Consider the following 16,648-nt stretch of genomic DNA (forward strand, 5'->3'; position numbering starts at 1 on the left):
TTAATTGCAGGGCTTCCACAGCCACCGGGTGTGTACGCAAAGATCCTGCCTATTCAGCAAAACCTCAAGGAGAGGAGCTGTCAGCAGGCTCCTGAGGGATTCCTCCAGCCCCAGCCAAGTGACATAACCTCATCTGTGCATGAAGAGGATGAACCACTCACCTGAGTGCTTGCAAAGCACAGAACCCACCACCAGGCCCCAATCATGCCTTGGATGTAGGCTTTGTGCGGGCGGGCCCTGAGCTCTGGCTGATGGCAGGGGTGTACCGAGCAGCATGGGGAGCCAGCACTTAGCTGGAACCTTGTCACATCCAGGTGGACTTAAAACAGTCTCCCCCAGAGCACAGATGGTGGTCCCCATGACTCTGGGCCCCGGTTAGGAGTCCTGGCCTGGCAGCCAGGCTGGAGAGATGGCTCCCTAGTCGCTGAGGGAGGGGAGCAGGGGCTAGGGCCAGGCTGCGGGGGCCAAATCCACTGTTCTCTACCCATCCCCCAATGTTCCCCAGTAGCCCCCCCCCCAACCTCTCTGGAACTGGTTCCCAGTGTCATGTGGCCTCCGATGTCTTTGCTGTCCAAACTTCCATCCCTGCAACTTTCTATTTTGTCACCAGCTCTCAATGGAGCTCTTGACCCTTCCCAACCTCCTTCCCCCAAAGGAGGACTCTCAGCAGATGGGTAGAGGGTAGGGGGCCATGCCGCAGCCACATTCCTGCAGGCTCAGGAGGTCTCATCAGTGGACTCATTCCAGGTCAGGTGGTGAGGCCAGCCTGCTGTCCCTCAAATCGACTGTTCCAATGTTTGCATGAAAGTGGCCCCTGTGTGGGCTGTGTTCCCATCCACAAAGCACACACAAGTTTCTTATCTTGTTTGGGACTCATGTAACTCTCCTTTTACAGGCAAAGAGGCTCAGAAAGGGACTGTCCTTTGCCTGTGGCCACAGAGCAAGTGGGGAGCAGAGCCAGCACGGCACCTGGGTCCATGGCTCAGAGGCAGTGCTGAAGGTGGCACAGAGCAGGGGTCCCCTCAGGGCTGTGCTGTGGGAGGAAGTGCAGGGCAAGGGGGCCAGTGGCTGGGTGAGAAGCCTGAGGCAGGAGGAAGGCCCAAAGACCACAGGTCTTGCCCTTTGAGGCGGAGCAGATCACCATCAGGGCCCTGAGCTTCAGTTTTCTGGCTTTCCTAGAGCGCTGAATTCCCAGCGACAAGAACAGCAGCAGGTGCTGCTAGATGCTTCAGTCTCTGTTGAATCACTGAATGGAGCGAGGGCAGGTTCCTTCTGCCTATGTCCCGCGCCCTGTGCAGGGCCTGCCCTTCAATAAATGTTTCTAGTACCGAATGAATGAATGAAACAAAGTTAGAAGGAGTCTAAGTATGGGTTCCACCCCCGCCCCGGAAGCCACCTAAACTGATGGCAAACGGGCGTGTCCAGGCCACTCTCCCCGCACACCCTCCGTGCCCTCTTTGCTAGGGGGCGGTAAACTCCTTAAAGCTCTTGCAAGTTTGTTAATATTTTAACTCGGGTGCCTCCAAGGCCTCATTCATTCCCTTAGTGGCCACTGAACACACTCGTGCGGGCGCCTCCCCAGACCCAGCCCTCCAGGGAGGGAACGGGTCCAAGGACGCTCGGTGAATTCTGAAGAACCACAATTCGGTCTTCCGGCTGCCGCCCCCTTGGCCCTTCGAACACCGAGAGTTCTGGTTCCGACAGGCACAGCCGGAGTCCGCAGAGTCCAGCCCGGGCACCCGAAACCGCCCGGCCCGCAGCCGCCCGAGCCTACACTGGACCCCGCGCCCGCGCGGCTGCTGGACCTGGGCGCCGCGCCACGGAAGGGGGAGCACAGGCGAGGCCCCGGGTGGGGCGGGGGTGTGGGCGGGGCCTGCTTGGGGGCTGCCCGGGCATTGGCTCCCCGGGCCAGGGGCGGGGCCTCAGGGGCCACGGACCTCGCTGTGAGTTCAGAGCCGGGATCGCGTCCCAGAGCCGCGCGGTCCAGCTCCCGAGCTTTCGCAACCCGCGGGTCCGCGGCCTGCGCGCCTCAAGGTGAGTTCGGGCCGGGACTCTGCAGCGAGTCCGCGACTCCCGGGGGCCCCCTGAGAGGCCCATCCCCGTGGCGCCCCGGCCCGGCTTGCGCCCCGGCCCCTGTGTCACCCCCGCGCAGTTCCTTTCCCGGGAGCCTCGGGCTCCATGGTGTTTCCCGCCCGCGCCTCGATCCAGGCGGCCACGCCCGCGCCCCCTCCGCCTGCGAGGCGCCCCGCATCCCGAACCCGAACTCGTGGTCCCGCCCTTCACCCTGAGCCCTCGCCTCCGCCCCACACCCGGGACGCGGGAGCGCCCTCCCGCCGCCCAGCGTCCCCGCCCGAGCTGGGGGTCGTATTTTTAGTAGATGGTGAGGTGTCCTCCTATCTTTAGCCGCGGCCTCGAGTGTCCTGAAACGGATCCAGCCTGGGCGCTCGGACAGAGGGCGGGGAGGGGTCGGCGCCGGAACCCGAGCTGGGGCTGAGGAACCGGACCCGCGGGAGCCAGGGGTGGGGGCCTGCTCGTCCGAGCTCTGGCCCTGCGCCCAGCGGACACTCGGACATCGCCCAGGCCGGAAAGCACGGGGGAGGATCCTCCCAAAGCTTGGAGACCCTGGCAAGATCCCCGATCGTCCCTTTTCCCCCCTACTGTCTGGTTGTGAGACCAGAGCACCCCAAGAGAAGAAGATCCCTCAGACGATCCGCATCTGATACGCGAACGTGCCACTCCTTGGGGGGCCCCTGCCTGGACGGAGTCCGAAGCGCGCTCCAGACCCCGATGCGCGCCGGGACTCCTCCGAGATGCGGGGCGGCAGAGCGCGCGCGCGCCACCTAGCGGTCATCGAGCCGTGCGCCGCCCCGCACAGGGACCCCGGGAGACTCCCCGCCGCCGGCGAGCGGGACTCTGCGCAGGCTGCCTCCAGGGCAGGCGGGAGAGGGCGGTCGGTTGGAGGATGGAGGCTTTCGTTTTTGGTCTTGTTCGGAGCAGTGTCCCCGATAACCAAAATGCTTGAGGAAGCCCCTACAGCTATTTGCTGAGTGAATGACAGGGCTGACAGGGACCCCCTAACCCTGTCTGTCGTACATCTCTCATTTGCACTGTGGCAGTAGGGTCTTCCAGTAGCCCTCTGGTGACGGCTTTGTCAGCCCATTTTATAGATGGGGAAGGTAAGGGCCAGAAAGGAGAGGTGTCTTGCCCAAGTTCACAGTGAGTCCCAGATGGAGATGGATTCAAGGTCCGGCTCCTGATTTCAAGGTCAGGGGGTGGCTCTTTGAACACCGTTGGTGGGGAGTGGCCTAGTACTCCTAGCGACAGAAGGGGCTGTGCCTCCCGGAAGTCATTCCCTCTGAAGGAGGCCCAGGGCTCCTGTCCAGGGCAAGCTCCCATCTGCTCCTCCCACTTCTGGGGGAAGCCACCCTCAGGCCCCCCATAGCCTTGTCCTGTTGGAGAGCTCATTCTCATATCTCTGGATCCTTGCAAGTTGGGGGAGAGGGGCAGCCAACTGGACTTAAATGGAGGAGGCCTGGGGACCGAGTGGCCCCAGCCTAGCTGGGAGCCTGTTTCTTCCCGCTCCCCAGTTTTCAGAGGTTGGGTGGCCCACTGCATCAGAGCCACAGGAACCTGGCTGGGTACTGGGGCCCACTTTTCCTCTTCCCAGCGGGCGACCTCAGCAACATTAAGGTCTCTGAGGTTCAGCTTTTGCCTCTGTAAAAGGCGGTGGTGACGCCCACCGTGCTCTGCCTGGGAGCTTTAAAATGGGAACCGTGCAAGGGCAGCTGGAGCCTGGGGTCTCATGCTTGCCAAATCTGAATGCTTGGGGCTTGATGAGTGCAATTCCCAGCTCTCCCCTGGGTGGCTGACGCTGGCCCAACCCTTCCCCCCAGCCCCAGTTCTCCCCACATCTGGAACTGGGTGGGTACATCTGGCTCAGAGTTAGACAGCTGTCAGGGACGCCCAGTTTGTTGTGGAAACACTCAGGCTGTCTTGGCGCCCTGTGTGATGGGGCGGGGGATTACAAATCCCACCAGTCTGCCCCACTCTTCATGAGTGGAAAGGAAGGAAAAGCTGCCCCAGGACTGCTTGCCTACCAAGGAGACAGGTAGGATGTGTGTTGGCATGCCCCCAGGTCTGGCATGGTGGTCACAGGTAAAGGTCTGTTCTGTGAGTGAGGGATGGGATCCCAGGACCTCGCAGCGCCCACTGCCTCCCCCACCCTGCGCACAGCTCCTTCCAGGCTTAGCTGGAATCCCGCCACCGGAGAGTCATTCCTTTGTTTCCTGTTAAACTGCAGGTGCTCAGGGAGGGGCAAGATGTCCGGTCTCTGTGGCCATGTGTGACTGACCTGGGGTGTCCGGTCCTGGGTGGGGTTTCCTGAGTGAGGGCCTGGGCTGGGAGTTGGGACTCTGCCTCTCTTGCATCCCCCTTCCTTCTTCCTGCTCCCTCCTGCCAGCCCCTCATTCTCTCCTCACCCTGCCCAGGATGGAGAATGGGGCCTAGGACCCGCCAGGGCTCCCAGCTGTGGCTGGCTCCGCCCCTCCTGGCCAATTTCCTACCTGCTCAGCCCCTGGCGGCCTGGGGAGGGGGCAGTGGGGGAGGGGTGCTCATCTGGTTACCCTCTGGATGACCTTGGACACATTTCTTCTCTTTGCCTTTTGTGCTCAGATTCTACATCTGGGCTCCCTCATAGCCACGTTTGAGGCTAGTCCCCCACCATGGGAACGCCAAGGAGGGCCTGCATCGCTTCCTTTTTCTCTTAAACCAGTATGACACCCCGCCAGAGTGCACTTATTTTTTCCACATTAAAAATAGCTTTATTTTTTCTGATTACATAAATAATATGTGCACCTAAGTAACACATGCTTATTATTAAGATTTTGAGCTTATAAAAGTATGAAGAAGAAAGGCAAAGCCGTCTGAAATCTGCTATCTTGAGAGAACCATCACCAACATTTTGGCAACCATCCTTTTCACAGTTACATATATCATTTTATAGTAACAGTACCAAATATTATAGGTAATTTTTATCGAGGACACCTTTCCATGTCACTGACCCCACACCCCTTCCCTGCCCCCCACCCCAGTCTACATAGCCCATATGACAACCCAGTGCTGGCCTTCCAGATTCTTCTCTCTTTTTATGTAAGATTATATCTATGCGGACCTGTGTCTGTAGGTACACAAAGATGCATGTATATATGGGGAAGGGGCAGAGGGGAGGGGAGTTGGTCACTGCTGTCAGAAATGGAATTTTTTTTTTAAGATTTTATTTATTTTAGAGAGAGAGAGAGCTCTCGAGTGGGGCAGAGGTAGAGGGAGAGAATCTCAAACAGACTCACCGCTGAGCGTGGAGCTCAACGCAGAGCTCGATCTCACGACCCTGAGATAGTGACCTGAGCCAAACCAAGAGTCAGACGCTTAACCGACTGAGCCACCCAGGTGCCCCAGAAATGGAATCTTCCAGACGACACTTTTGCATTTTGCTTCTCTCCCTCGGCAATGCCTTGTGCAAATCCCTCCAAAATGTGTTCTGACTGCAATGTTTAAATGAGGATGAGAGGAGGGTGGTTGCAATGATTAAATGAGATGAGTTTGCAAGGAACTCAGCAAAATGCCAGGCACAGAGCAGAGCCCCCCAAAATATTTGTACCCTCCACTCCATCTAACCCTCAGGTGCTGGGAGGGGTGGAGGGACAGTAACTATGTCAGACTCGGTCCGGGAGCTAGGAACTGCTAACCCGGAGGAAAAAGGGGGAACTCCGACGTGACCCCACTTCCAGGTGGGACGAGATTGGGCCAATCAGAAGGTGTCTACATTCGGCCCTGTTGGCTGAACACCTGCCGCGTGTCCAGGCCTGGCACAGAGAGGTGAGCGAGACAGAGTTTACGAGATCTCTCTCCTTGGTCAACTAGGGGATTGAGACAAGTCTGTGAGACCCCCCCCCCAACAAACCAGACACTTGTTATGTCTGGGGGCACAGTTGATGTGCAGTAGGGGCTGAGCACCCAGACAACAGCGAAGAGCAAAGCCGGAGACCCAGGGCAGGAGACCAGAGCCAGGACTTGGGATATGACTCCGGGCCCGTCACCCAGGTTCGCGGGCCTCAGCTTCCCCGCTGGTCAGGAGGGGGGCTCGGCGCTAGTTATCCAGGCTCCAAGGGGCAGTGAGTCTGTAAGCGAACAGGCACTTCTTCCAACATGGTTTCCATGGGAGAGGGGCCCCACCTGGGCTCCCGGGGCCGACGCAGGGCCCCCCAAAAATGGCGTGGATGCCTCTGCCTTGTGTCCTTCTGTCCCTGACTTATACCTTTGGTGTTGCAGCTCCTCAGCCCCCGGGAGACACTCGCGAGGACAAGACCGGAGAGCATTGCTCCCTGCGAGACCTCCACCTTGCGGCTGCTAATTTTCCAGAGCATTTCCAACTCTTTCGGGAGAAAGCGATTTTCGTTGTCTCAGCCCTCTGACTTCATTGATCATTACTCTTTCTTTTTCTCATCCCTTGGGCCAACGTCGGTCACACCCCACGCGGCAGTCTTCGCCCTTCGGCGAGGTTTTGGTGTCTCTGGCCAGGGCGGTGAGAGGAGGTAGCAGGAGGCCGCGGTCCCCGCGGGTGCACCGTCCCGAGCGCCGGCAGCCAGGCCTGGGCGCTGAGGTCACAATGTCCACCAAGGTGCCCATCTACCTGAAGCGCGGCAGCCGCAAGGGCAAGAAGGAGAAGCTGCGGGACCTGCTGTCGTCGGACATGATCAGCCCGCCGCTGGGGGACTTCCGACACACCATCCATATCGGCAGCGGTGGGGGCAGCGACATGTTCGGCGACATCTCCTTCCTGCAGGGCAAGTTTCACCTCCTGCCAGGGACGGCGGTCGAGGGACCTGAGGAGGATGGCGCCTTCGACCTGCCCTTCCAGTTCACCCGCACCGCCACGCTGTGCGGGCGGGAGCTCCCCGAAGGGCCGTCCCCTCTGCTCAAGAATGCCATCTCCCTCCCTGTCATCGGTGGGCCCCAGGCCCTCACCCTGCCCACAGCCCAGGCCCCACCGAAACCCCCTCGCCTGCACCTGGAGACCCCACAGCCTTCCCCACAGCCTTCCCCGAAGGAGGCAGGGAGTGTGGACATCTGGAGAATTCCAGAGGCTGGCTCTGCCCACAACGGGCTGACCCCCGAGTCAGGGGCCGAGGAGCCCTTCCTGTCCCATGCCAGCTCCCTGCTCTCCCTGCACGTGGACCTGGGGCCTTCCATCCTGGACGACGTCCTCCAGATCATGGACCAGGACCTGGGCCACATGCAGATCCCCACGTAGGAGCAAGGCTGGCCAGGCCGGGTGCTCAGGATCAAGCGATTGCTGGGAGGCAGAGGGGCGATGCAGCCCTGGCCTAGAAGTCAGGATTCCCGAGGTCCCACTGTGTGGTCGCTGGCCAGTGATTTCTTTCTTTGAGCCTTTGTTTCCCTCCTTCCCAGCCCCTCCCTAGGGGCAGAGTGTGCCTCATTGCTTTCCCCTAAAACACACTAAGGACACCTGCAGAAGTCAGCCCAAAGTGCCCTGAGCATCTCGGGCCACCTGGACCCCCGCCACCAACTGCTCCTCCTTCCCTCACATCCCTTGGATGAAGGCTTTGCCAAGATGGACTCCTCTTTCCACCTGCCTTCTGCCTCATCCCCGTGGGATGCCCTGATTGGGGGCGGGGGGGGGGTGGGGAGGCACAGCACAGCCAGGTAGACCTTTGGCTCTGTGTCCTGGACTGAGAACATGGCATTGATGACCGAATGTCCCTCGGCCCCATCCCCCTCACATGACCAGGAGATTCTGGTCGCAATAAAACTTGCTGCTGCTGGTGGTTGTGCTCCCTGCACCCTTGACCTAGGTTCCCTCCGGAAGACAGACCGGTCTCTGCAAACTGGGCTGACCTGGGGGCGGGGGGACCCCACTCCCAGAAGGTTTCGTGCCCTTTGAAAGCTTCTATCTGGGAGTAGGAACCAACCAAATGCCAACTGGAGATATTGGTGTTTACAAGAGGTGGCTGAGCACTGGTGTAAGCCAGGCGCCGTGCCCAGGCTGCGGGGGTCTACTGGGGGAGACCCAAGAATGAAAGAATAACCCCTAGTGCAAGGGACCAGCAGCTTCTCCAGCTTCAGAGGACTAAGGGAGCACGCAGGAGGGAGGGCCGGGCCTGGGGCCAGGAGGGGTCTGACGGTGCTCGTCAGCGCTATTTAATGAGCATCTACAGGGCACTCAAGCGCATTCCAGGTGCTGGGGATACCAGACAGACGCAATCCCTGCTCTCCTGTAGCTTAGATTCTAGTGGGAAAAGGATATTGAATTTGTAAGCAAGTAAGAGGATTTCCTACCATGTTGAACAACTATGAAGAAAACAAGATCGCGAATGCCTGGGGCAGAGGTGCAGCTGGTGTCAGGGCCCATTAAGATGGTCAGATGTGATTCTGAGCCAAACCTGAAGGCCAAGATATGCTTGTGCATAAGCAAAGGCACTGAGGCACCGGAGTGAATGACAGAGGAGCCGCCAAGTGGTGAAAAAAGCATAGATCTCTGGGTCTGACATAGTCTGTGTGAGACTCAGTTTTTCCATCTCTAAAATGGGTCGACTACCTACCTTGCAGGGTTGTGGGAAAAAATAGGGACAAGGTTTATGAACTGCCACATGGAAGGTACTCAAAAGTGGCTATGGACACAAAGGACTCGGGGCTCGGGAGAGGCAGGACTGTGAAAACAGGTTGGAGTCAGCTGGGAACAGCTTTGCTTACAAGGCTGAGCAGAGGCAATGGGGAGCTGCAGGAGGATTTTAAGCAGGAGAGACACGTGGTCAGATCCAGGTTTTAGGAGGGTCACCACCCGGGCCAAGGGACGATGGACTGAAGGTCAGAGAGGAAGAAGCCATTGCAGGATGAGGAGGCCTGGACGGGGCAGGGACAGTGGGGACAGAGGAGGGGAGAGTGCCAAGGTGGGGCTTGTGTCCGACTGGTACAGACCACGCGGGTGGCTGGGGACAAGTTCAAGCCTCGGTTGTTCCCTTCTTCCATTCTCCGCTGGTTCTTCTCCATCCTCCTGACCCTGCGGATCCCAGACTCCCAGCCTGCCCCCAGCCTCTCCTGCCTCCGTTCCCTGTGTCAGATTTCAGAGTGGGGGCTGAATTTGACCCCGAGGCATTTTGCTTGGCCACAGAGCTACGTGTGTGTGTTAAAATATATACAATATGAGACTGACCATTTTAACCATGTTTAAGTGTATGATTTAGTGGCATTAAATACATTCATGTTATTCTGCAACCATCACCACCATCCATTCCAGAACTTTCTTCATCTTCCCAAAGTGAAACTCCATACCCATGAAACACTAACTCCCCACTCTCCCTTCCCCCAGCCCCTGGCAACCACCATCTACTTCCTGTCTCTACGAACGTGACTACTCTTGGGACCCGATGTAAGTGGAGTCACACAGTATTTGTCCTTTGGTGATCGGCTTATTTCGTTTAGCCTGACATCTTCAAGGTTCATCCATGTGTTGAAATTTCCTTCTTTTAAAGGCTGAATAATATGTCATTGTCTGTCTATCCCACATTTTGTGTATCCATACATCCATCAATGGACACCCGGTTGCTTCTACCTCTGGGCTATTGTGAACAATGCTGCTATGAACATGGGTGCACAAATACCTGAATCCTTGCTTTCCATTCTTCTGGGTATATACGCACAAGTGGAATTGCTGGATCATACTATGTCATTCTATATTTGATTTCTTGAGGAACCACCATCTTATTTTCCATAGAAGCTGCATCATGTTACATCCCCGCTAAACTTTGTCTTTTTAGTCGGAAGATTTTGCCATCATTAGAGATTAGGGGTTTCACTATCAGTAGTGGGATTTTACCCAGATCTGTGAGACCCTGAAGCCTATGCTCGACTGCAACCCTCTCCCCCAGCACGGGTTCCACCCCAGACCCTGGTAAAGTGTGAAGGCAAAGGGCAAGGAGCGGAAGAGCCCAGCTCCTTGCCTGCAGGCTCCCTCTCTGTGCTTGAAAGGTTTGTACCTTATGCCTTGGAAAGGGAAGACAAGAAAAAAAAGCAAACCTTCCTTAGAGCTTTGCCCAGCTGGAAGGCCGCACCTCACCCCAGACCTGAGCTGAGGTCACAGAAGCCATGCCTGTCTTGGGTCCGTTGGAACTGCTCCCCACGCACCCTGCATCAGGCACCCGCCCAAGGGCCCTGGAAAACCACTCAGGGCTACTGTGTCAGGCTGGAAAAAGGGAACTAGGCAGGGCACCTGAAGCGTCAGGTTAACTAAACTAGGAATACTTGCTTGCACCAAAGTAGCCATGGGTAAAGAGAAGGATCTTTCCTCTTCAGCTTGTATAATGCGGCTCAGGCACCGTGCCCTCCAAACACCACCCACAAAAAGGAGTTCCCCAAAATAGAAGAAGTTGTTGGGCACCCAGTGTCCCCACCGTCCACTGTTTGAGATGCCCAACATCCACACATTACTTCCTATAAACGTGAGGTAATATAAGCCTCCCTAGTATAATGCATCTACTCCTCTTTCTGTCAAAAATATATTCACTCTTCTTCCAAAGGGAGACAACTCAAAATCTTGTTCATGATCACACCCACTTGCAAGGCCAGGATTCTCAGATGTTCATTCCTCCCTCCTGCAGTTTTTTTTTTTTACCAACCCATCTCAATGTTTTGCAAACTATGAACTATGCTGTAAAGTTAATTACCACCAATACACCCTATTTGCAAGAGTGGAAAGAAGGAGAGAAGAATGGGAGAATTAAAATATGTAAGAATATACTTGACACAGCAAGAAGAGAAATATATGTAAAAGCGACAGACTTTTTCTACAAAATGTAGCTGGTATGAATAACTTCCCCTCCTTCACTATCCAGTTCATATTCCCCTTGCCTTCAAAGATTTTCTTTTACTTTTTTTTTTAAGGATTTTATTTTTTTAATGTAATCTCTACCCCCAGCGTGGGGATTGAACCCATGACCCCGAGATAAAGAGTTTCACGCTCTACTCATTGGACCAGCCAGGGGCCCCTTCCCTTTGCCTTCAGCCTGCATCTTGGTGGTTCAGGGTTTTTTACCAGGGCCACATCGTCCCAGACCTCTATTTTTAAAGAATCTGAGTCCTCGGTGGATCTCCCTGTATAGAGTTGACTTTTTCCCCAAAGGTTTTATTTTGAAACATTTCAATCCTACAGAAATACTGAAAGACAAGTACAATATACATCCATATACCTTCATCCAGATTTGTCCATTTTTACCATTTTGCCTCATTTGCTTTATCTCTTTGCCCATAAAAATTATTATCCTGACCTTTTGAAAATAAGTTGCAGACATTGTAACACTTCATCCCAAATACTCTAGCATTTACTTCCATGAAGTCTTTATTTAGCTCAATTCAGTCTTATTTGGCTTCTTCAATCTATGGATTCACATCTTTCAGGGGTGCCTGGGTGCTTCAGTCGGTTACACGTCTGCCTTCAGCTCCGGTCATGGTCCCACAGTCCTGGGATGGAGGCTCTCAACGGGCTCCCTGGTCAGCGGGGAGTCTGCTTCGCCTTCTCTCTCTGCTCCTCCCCCCTGCTTGTGCTCTCACTCTCTCTCTTTCTCAAATGAATAAAATCTTAAAACAAACACCTCTTGGGGTGCCTGGTTGGCTCAGTTGTTAAGCGTCTGCCTTCCGCTCAGGTCATGATCCCCGGGTCCTGGGATCGAGCCCCGCATCGGGCTCCCTGCTCCACAGGAGGCCTGCTTCTCCCTCTCCCACTCCCCCTGCTTGTGTTCCTACTCTCGCTGTGTCTCTCTCTGTCAAATAAATAAATAAAATCTTTAACAAACAAACAAACAAACACCCCTTTTAGCATTATTGGAAAATTATCATTTTCTCTTTAAACATTGCCTCTGCTCCTTTCTCTCTCCTTACCCTCTGACACTCCAATTAAATGTATATTAGGGGGAGCCTGGCTGGCTCATTCAGTTAAGCATCTGACTTTTGGTCTCAGCTCGGGTCTTGTTCTCAAGAGTCGTGAGTTCAAGCTCTCGTTGGGCTCCACACTGGGCATGGAGCTGACTTCATAAAAACATCTTTTTTTAAATGTATGTTAGATCTCTCTATATATCTATGTTTCTGCTCACTTCTGTATTTTCTGTTCTTTTGTCTTTCTATGAAGTATTAAGGACAATTTCTGCCTATCCAGCTTCTAGTTTCTATGTTCTCTCTTCAGCTATGAGTAATCTGCTTAAAGGATTCATTGTGTTCTTAATTTTGATTATCGTATTGTTCAGTTTGAGAAGTTCTATGTTGTTCTTTTAAAATTCTGTTGTGGCACTTCTTAATAAGTACTTGTCCCCTGCAGATGTGGGTTGTTTTTTTATTAAGATTTTATTTATTTATTTATTTGACAGAGCAAGAGAGCACAAGCAGTGGGAGCAGCAGAGGGAGAGGGAGAAGCAGGCTCCCCGCTGAGCAGGGAGCCCAATGTGGGGCTCGATCCCAGGACCCTGGGATCATGACCTGAGCCGAAGGCAGACGCTTAACTGACTGAGCTACCCAGGTGTCCCCCAAACAAATGTTTTTATACTGGTTTTTTACTCCTTTAAACACAATAAGCAATGTTATTTTATGGTCAGTATCAGATAATTCCAATATGTTAAATCTTTGTGTGGGTCAATTTATGTTTTTGTTTTGTTTTGTTTTGTTTTTAAGATTTTATTTATTTATCTGACAGAGAGAGACACAGCGAGAGAGAGAACACAAGCAGGGGGAGTGGGAGAGGGAGAAGCAGGCTTTCCACTGAGCAGGGAGCCCGATGCGGGGCTCGATCCCAGGACCCTGGGATCATGACCTGAGCCGAAGGCAGACGCTTAACGACTGAGCCACCCAGGCGCCCCAATTTATGTTTTATATTTTTTGTATTGATTCTTGTGCAAGGTTTCTTTTTACTCTGCGTGCCTGATTATCTTTGACCATGGGTTGGATGTCATATCTGAAAAAAATATTTTTAGAAATAATTTGGGGACTAGGATGACAGTACATTCCTTCATAAAACCCATTACTCAATACCAAATATTCTTGCTTCTGCCAGGTGACCCGGAGCAGTATAAGGATGGGTCTACTTTAATCCAAGTTCAAGGCTTAAGCTTCCCTGAACCACCCAGATATGATTCTGGGCTACAAGTCCATACAATTTAGGATCCCATCTTAAAGTGTGTGTGTGTGTCCATGGTGGGGTGTCCATCCTCCTACCTTGGGCAGGCTTTGGATTTTGATTTTTAACCCTCCCCACCAAAAACCACGAAACAACAGCTCAGTTTCACAGTTATATCTTCCAGATCAGTAAATGTCCCCAGGACAAAAATTGCTTCGAATTCTGGACTTACCTCTTTGGGTTTTAGCTTCCTAAATATTGGTTCAGTTATTCTTCACTATGTCATTATCTTTTCAGTGCTTTTAAGATTTTTTTTTCATTTCCTCTGTTTTTTAGTTTGTTCAGTTGGTAAGATTGGAATTAAATACCTAACTAGGAGCTTGCCTCCCATTAACTACCCGAAATTAATATTAGGGAGATCCCCTGGGTTTCATTTCTGTTTCTCCCTGCCCCTGCTGGGTAATAGCAATCCTATTTTACAACAATAACCTTGACAATTACAATCACCCCAGGGTACCTGGGTGACTCAGTTAAGTGTTTGCCTTCAGCTCAGGTTATGATCTCAGGGACCTGGAATCCAGTCCCACATCAGTCTCCTTGCTCAGGGGGAGTCAGCTTCTCCCTCTGCCCCTCCCCTGGCTTGTGCTCGTTCTCTCTCTCTCAAATAAATAAATAAAATCTTTAAAAAAAAAAAATCAATCACCCCAGCCAGTAGTAAGTAGTACTCCCTTTTTACTTTTTTTTTTTTTAAGATTTTATTTATTTATTCGACAGAGAGAGTGAGAGAGTACAAGCAGGGAGGAGTAGTAGAGGGAGAGAGAGAGAAGCAGGCTTCCCGCTGAGCAGGGAGCCTGACGCGGGGCTTGATCCCAGGACCCTGAGAAATGACCTGAGCCGAAGGCAGACACTTAACCATCTGAGCCACCCAGGCGCCCCTACTTTTTTTTTTTTTAAAAGATTTTATTTATTTATTTGAGAGAGAGAGTGAGAGAGAATGAGCACGAGAGGGGGGAGCGGGAGAGAGGGGAGCGGGAGAGGGAGAAGCAGACTCCTTGCTGAGCAGGGAGCCCGATGCGGGACTCGATCCCGGGACTCCAGGATCATGACCTGAGCCGAAGGCAGTCGCTTAACCAACTGAGCCACCCAGGCGCCCGTTTTTTACTTTTTTGCCAAGTGGCAAGCGGAACAAAAAAATGGCCCATTGGTAATCTTAGCTCCTAATTTAGAGAAATCATTATTGTGCCCCCTGGTGGAAGCATTCCTCCCTTGGATCAGGCCGAACCCAGAGGCCCAGGAATAGGAAACATTTTGCAAGAGTCATTCGTTGAGATTGCGAAAGGCTGCACCCCACTTCCACTCCTTGGTTCCTTCCTGTAAGAGAAACACTATATACTGGTCACCGGTTCAGAGCATCCGTTGTTCAGTGATGCAGCATTTCTCAAAAGAATCCGAAAAGAACTGAAAGGCATTGATTCTGGGCCCATAAACTACCTTTCCAATTATACAGAACTAGCCTGTGTATTATTTCGAATAGTTTTTATTTTAAATTTCTTATTGAAATATATATGCAGCGAAGTGCCCAAATTTTGTGTAGTTCAATAAATTTTCCTAAAGTGAACCTATGTACCCACTACCCAGATGAAGAAAAAGAACATTACTAGCACCTCAGTAGCCACCTCATGCCCCCTCTTGTCACTATCCTCCAAAGATAACTACACTCCGGAGTTTTAGCCCCAGAGATTAGTGTGTCTGTTGGTGTAACTTTATATAAATGGAATCATACAATATGTCGTCTTTTGAAACTGGCTTCTTGTATTCGGTATTACGTTTTTGAGATTCATTCATATTGCTGTAGAACAATAATTTGTTCTTTCCACTTTGTTTAATCCATTCTACTATTATGGGCATTGGAGTTTTTTCCAGTTTGGAACTATTACAACGAATGCTGTGGTGTACATCCTTGCACATGCTTTTGGGTGTATATACCCACAAGTGGAGTTGCTGGATCACAGGAACTCTGTATATTCAGCTTTAGTGCTAGCATGCTGCCTTAGTCAGCTTGGGCTGCTATAACAAAATATCACAGACTGGGTGGCTTAAACAACAGGCATTTATTTCTCGCCATTCTGGAGGCTGGGATGTCCAGGATCAAGGTGCTAGCAGATTTGGTGGCTGGTGAGAGCCCACTTCCCGGCTTGTAGACATCTGCCTTCTTGCTGTGACATCACATGGCCTTTCCTCAGGGAGAGAGATATCTGTCTTCTTCTTATAAGGGCACTGATCCCATCATGAGGGCCCCACCGTCATATGAGCCATCATCTAAACCTAATCACTGGGGCACCTGAGTGGCTCAGTTGGTTAAGCGACTGCCTTCGGCTCAAGTCATGATCCTGGAGTCCCGGGATCGAGTCCCGCATTGGGCTCCCTGCTCAGCAGGGAGTCTGCTTCTCCCTCTGACCCTCCTCCCTCTCATGCTCTCTGTCTCTCATTCTCTCTCTCTCAAATAAATAAATAAAATCTTTAAAAATATATATATATATTAAACCTAATCACTTCCCAAATACCTCACCTCCAAATAACATCATATTGGGGGTTAGTGCTTCAACATATGAAGCGGGGAGGGGGGGAGCACAAACATTCAGGCCACAACACATATTGTACTTTTATTTTTATTTTTTATTTATTTGACAGAGAGAGAGAGAGCGCGCGTGCACAAGCGGGGGAGGGTCAGGCAGAGGGAAAGAGAGAAGCAGGCTCCCCGCAGATCAGAGAGTCCAATGTGGGGCTTGATCCTAGGACCCTGAGATCATGACCTAAGCCAAAGGCAGATGTTTAACCAACTGCGGCACCCAGGCGCCCACATATTGTCCTTTGACTCCTGCTTTGGAGTCACCTCTGATACTCTTTGTCCCCACAATCATTTGGTTCCTAGGGGTAAAACAGTGCGCCAGTATTGTTTCTGGGTTTTTCTTCCAAGCTGCTGGTACCTATTCTGCAAGTTTAGTGCAGGGCAGGCAGTGACAAATAGCCCCCAACTCCCACCTGCCACAGTGATGGTAAGATGTCACCTGGTCCTGAACTATTAAAATAGGGGAGGGGGGCAGGAAGAATGTGCATCTTGGACTTGATGGAATAAGGTATATGGCAAAGACCAAAGACCACACCCTGAGGACTGTGACATTTAAAAGTGGAACAAAGGACAGAATCAGCAAAAGAGGCTGAAGGAACTGCCAGTGTGTTCAGAGCACAACCAGGAAAATGCTCATCTCAGAGACCCTGAAAAGAGCTTGAAAAAGGAGGGAATGTGGGGCACCTGGGTGGTTGGGTGGGTTGAACATTGGACTCTTGATTTTCGCTCACATCATGATCTCAGGGTCATGGGATCCAACCCCCTCCAACCCCTCATTGGGCTCCACGCTCAGCTTGGCCCTCTCCCTCTGCTTCTCCCTCCTCCCCTGTACATGCTCTCTCTCT

General features: G+C 52.6%; 1 protein-coding gene across 1 annotated transcript; it reads left to right on the top strand.

Moving 5' to 3' along the window:
* The first annotated feature begins 1,943 nt into the window (after positions 1-1,943).
* On the top strand, positions 1,944-7,841 carry CDC42EP2 (CDC42 effector protein 2). The gene is made up of 2 exons (XM_032415059.1): positions 1,944-2,034; positions 6,328-7,841. The coding sequence occupies exon 2, from the start codon at positions 6,665-6,667 to the stop codon at positions 7,307-7,309; it is 645 nt and encodes a 214-aa protein (XP_032270950.1). The 5' UTR covers positions 1,944-2,034; positions 6,328-6,664; the 3' UTR covers positions 7,310-7,841.
* The last annotated feature ends 8,807 nt before the right edge of the window (positions 7,842-16,648 follow it).

The sequence above is a fragment of the Phoca vitulina genome, unplaced genomic scaffold, assembly GCF_004348235.1.
Source record: "Phoca vitulina isolate PV1807 unplaced genomic scaffold, GSC_HSeal_1.0 scaffold16, whole genome shotgun sequence".
Classification (NCBI taxonomy): Eukaryota; Metazoa; Chordata; class Mammalia; order Carnivora; family Phocidae; genus Phoca; species Phoca vitulina.

Bases quoted from the DNA above. Each gene is read 5' to 3' on its own strand.
- CDC42EP2 (XM_032415059.1), top strand. From the start codon at position 6,665: ATGTCCACCAAGGTGCCCATCTACCTGAAGCGCGGCAGCCGCAAGGGC.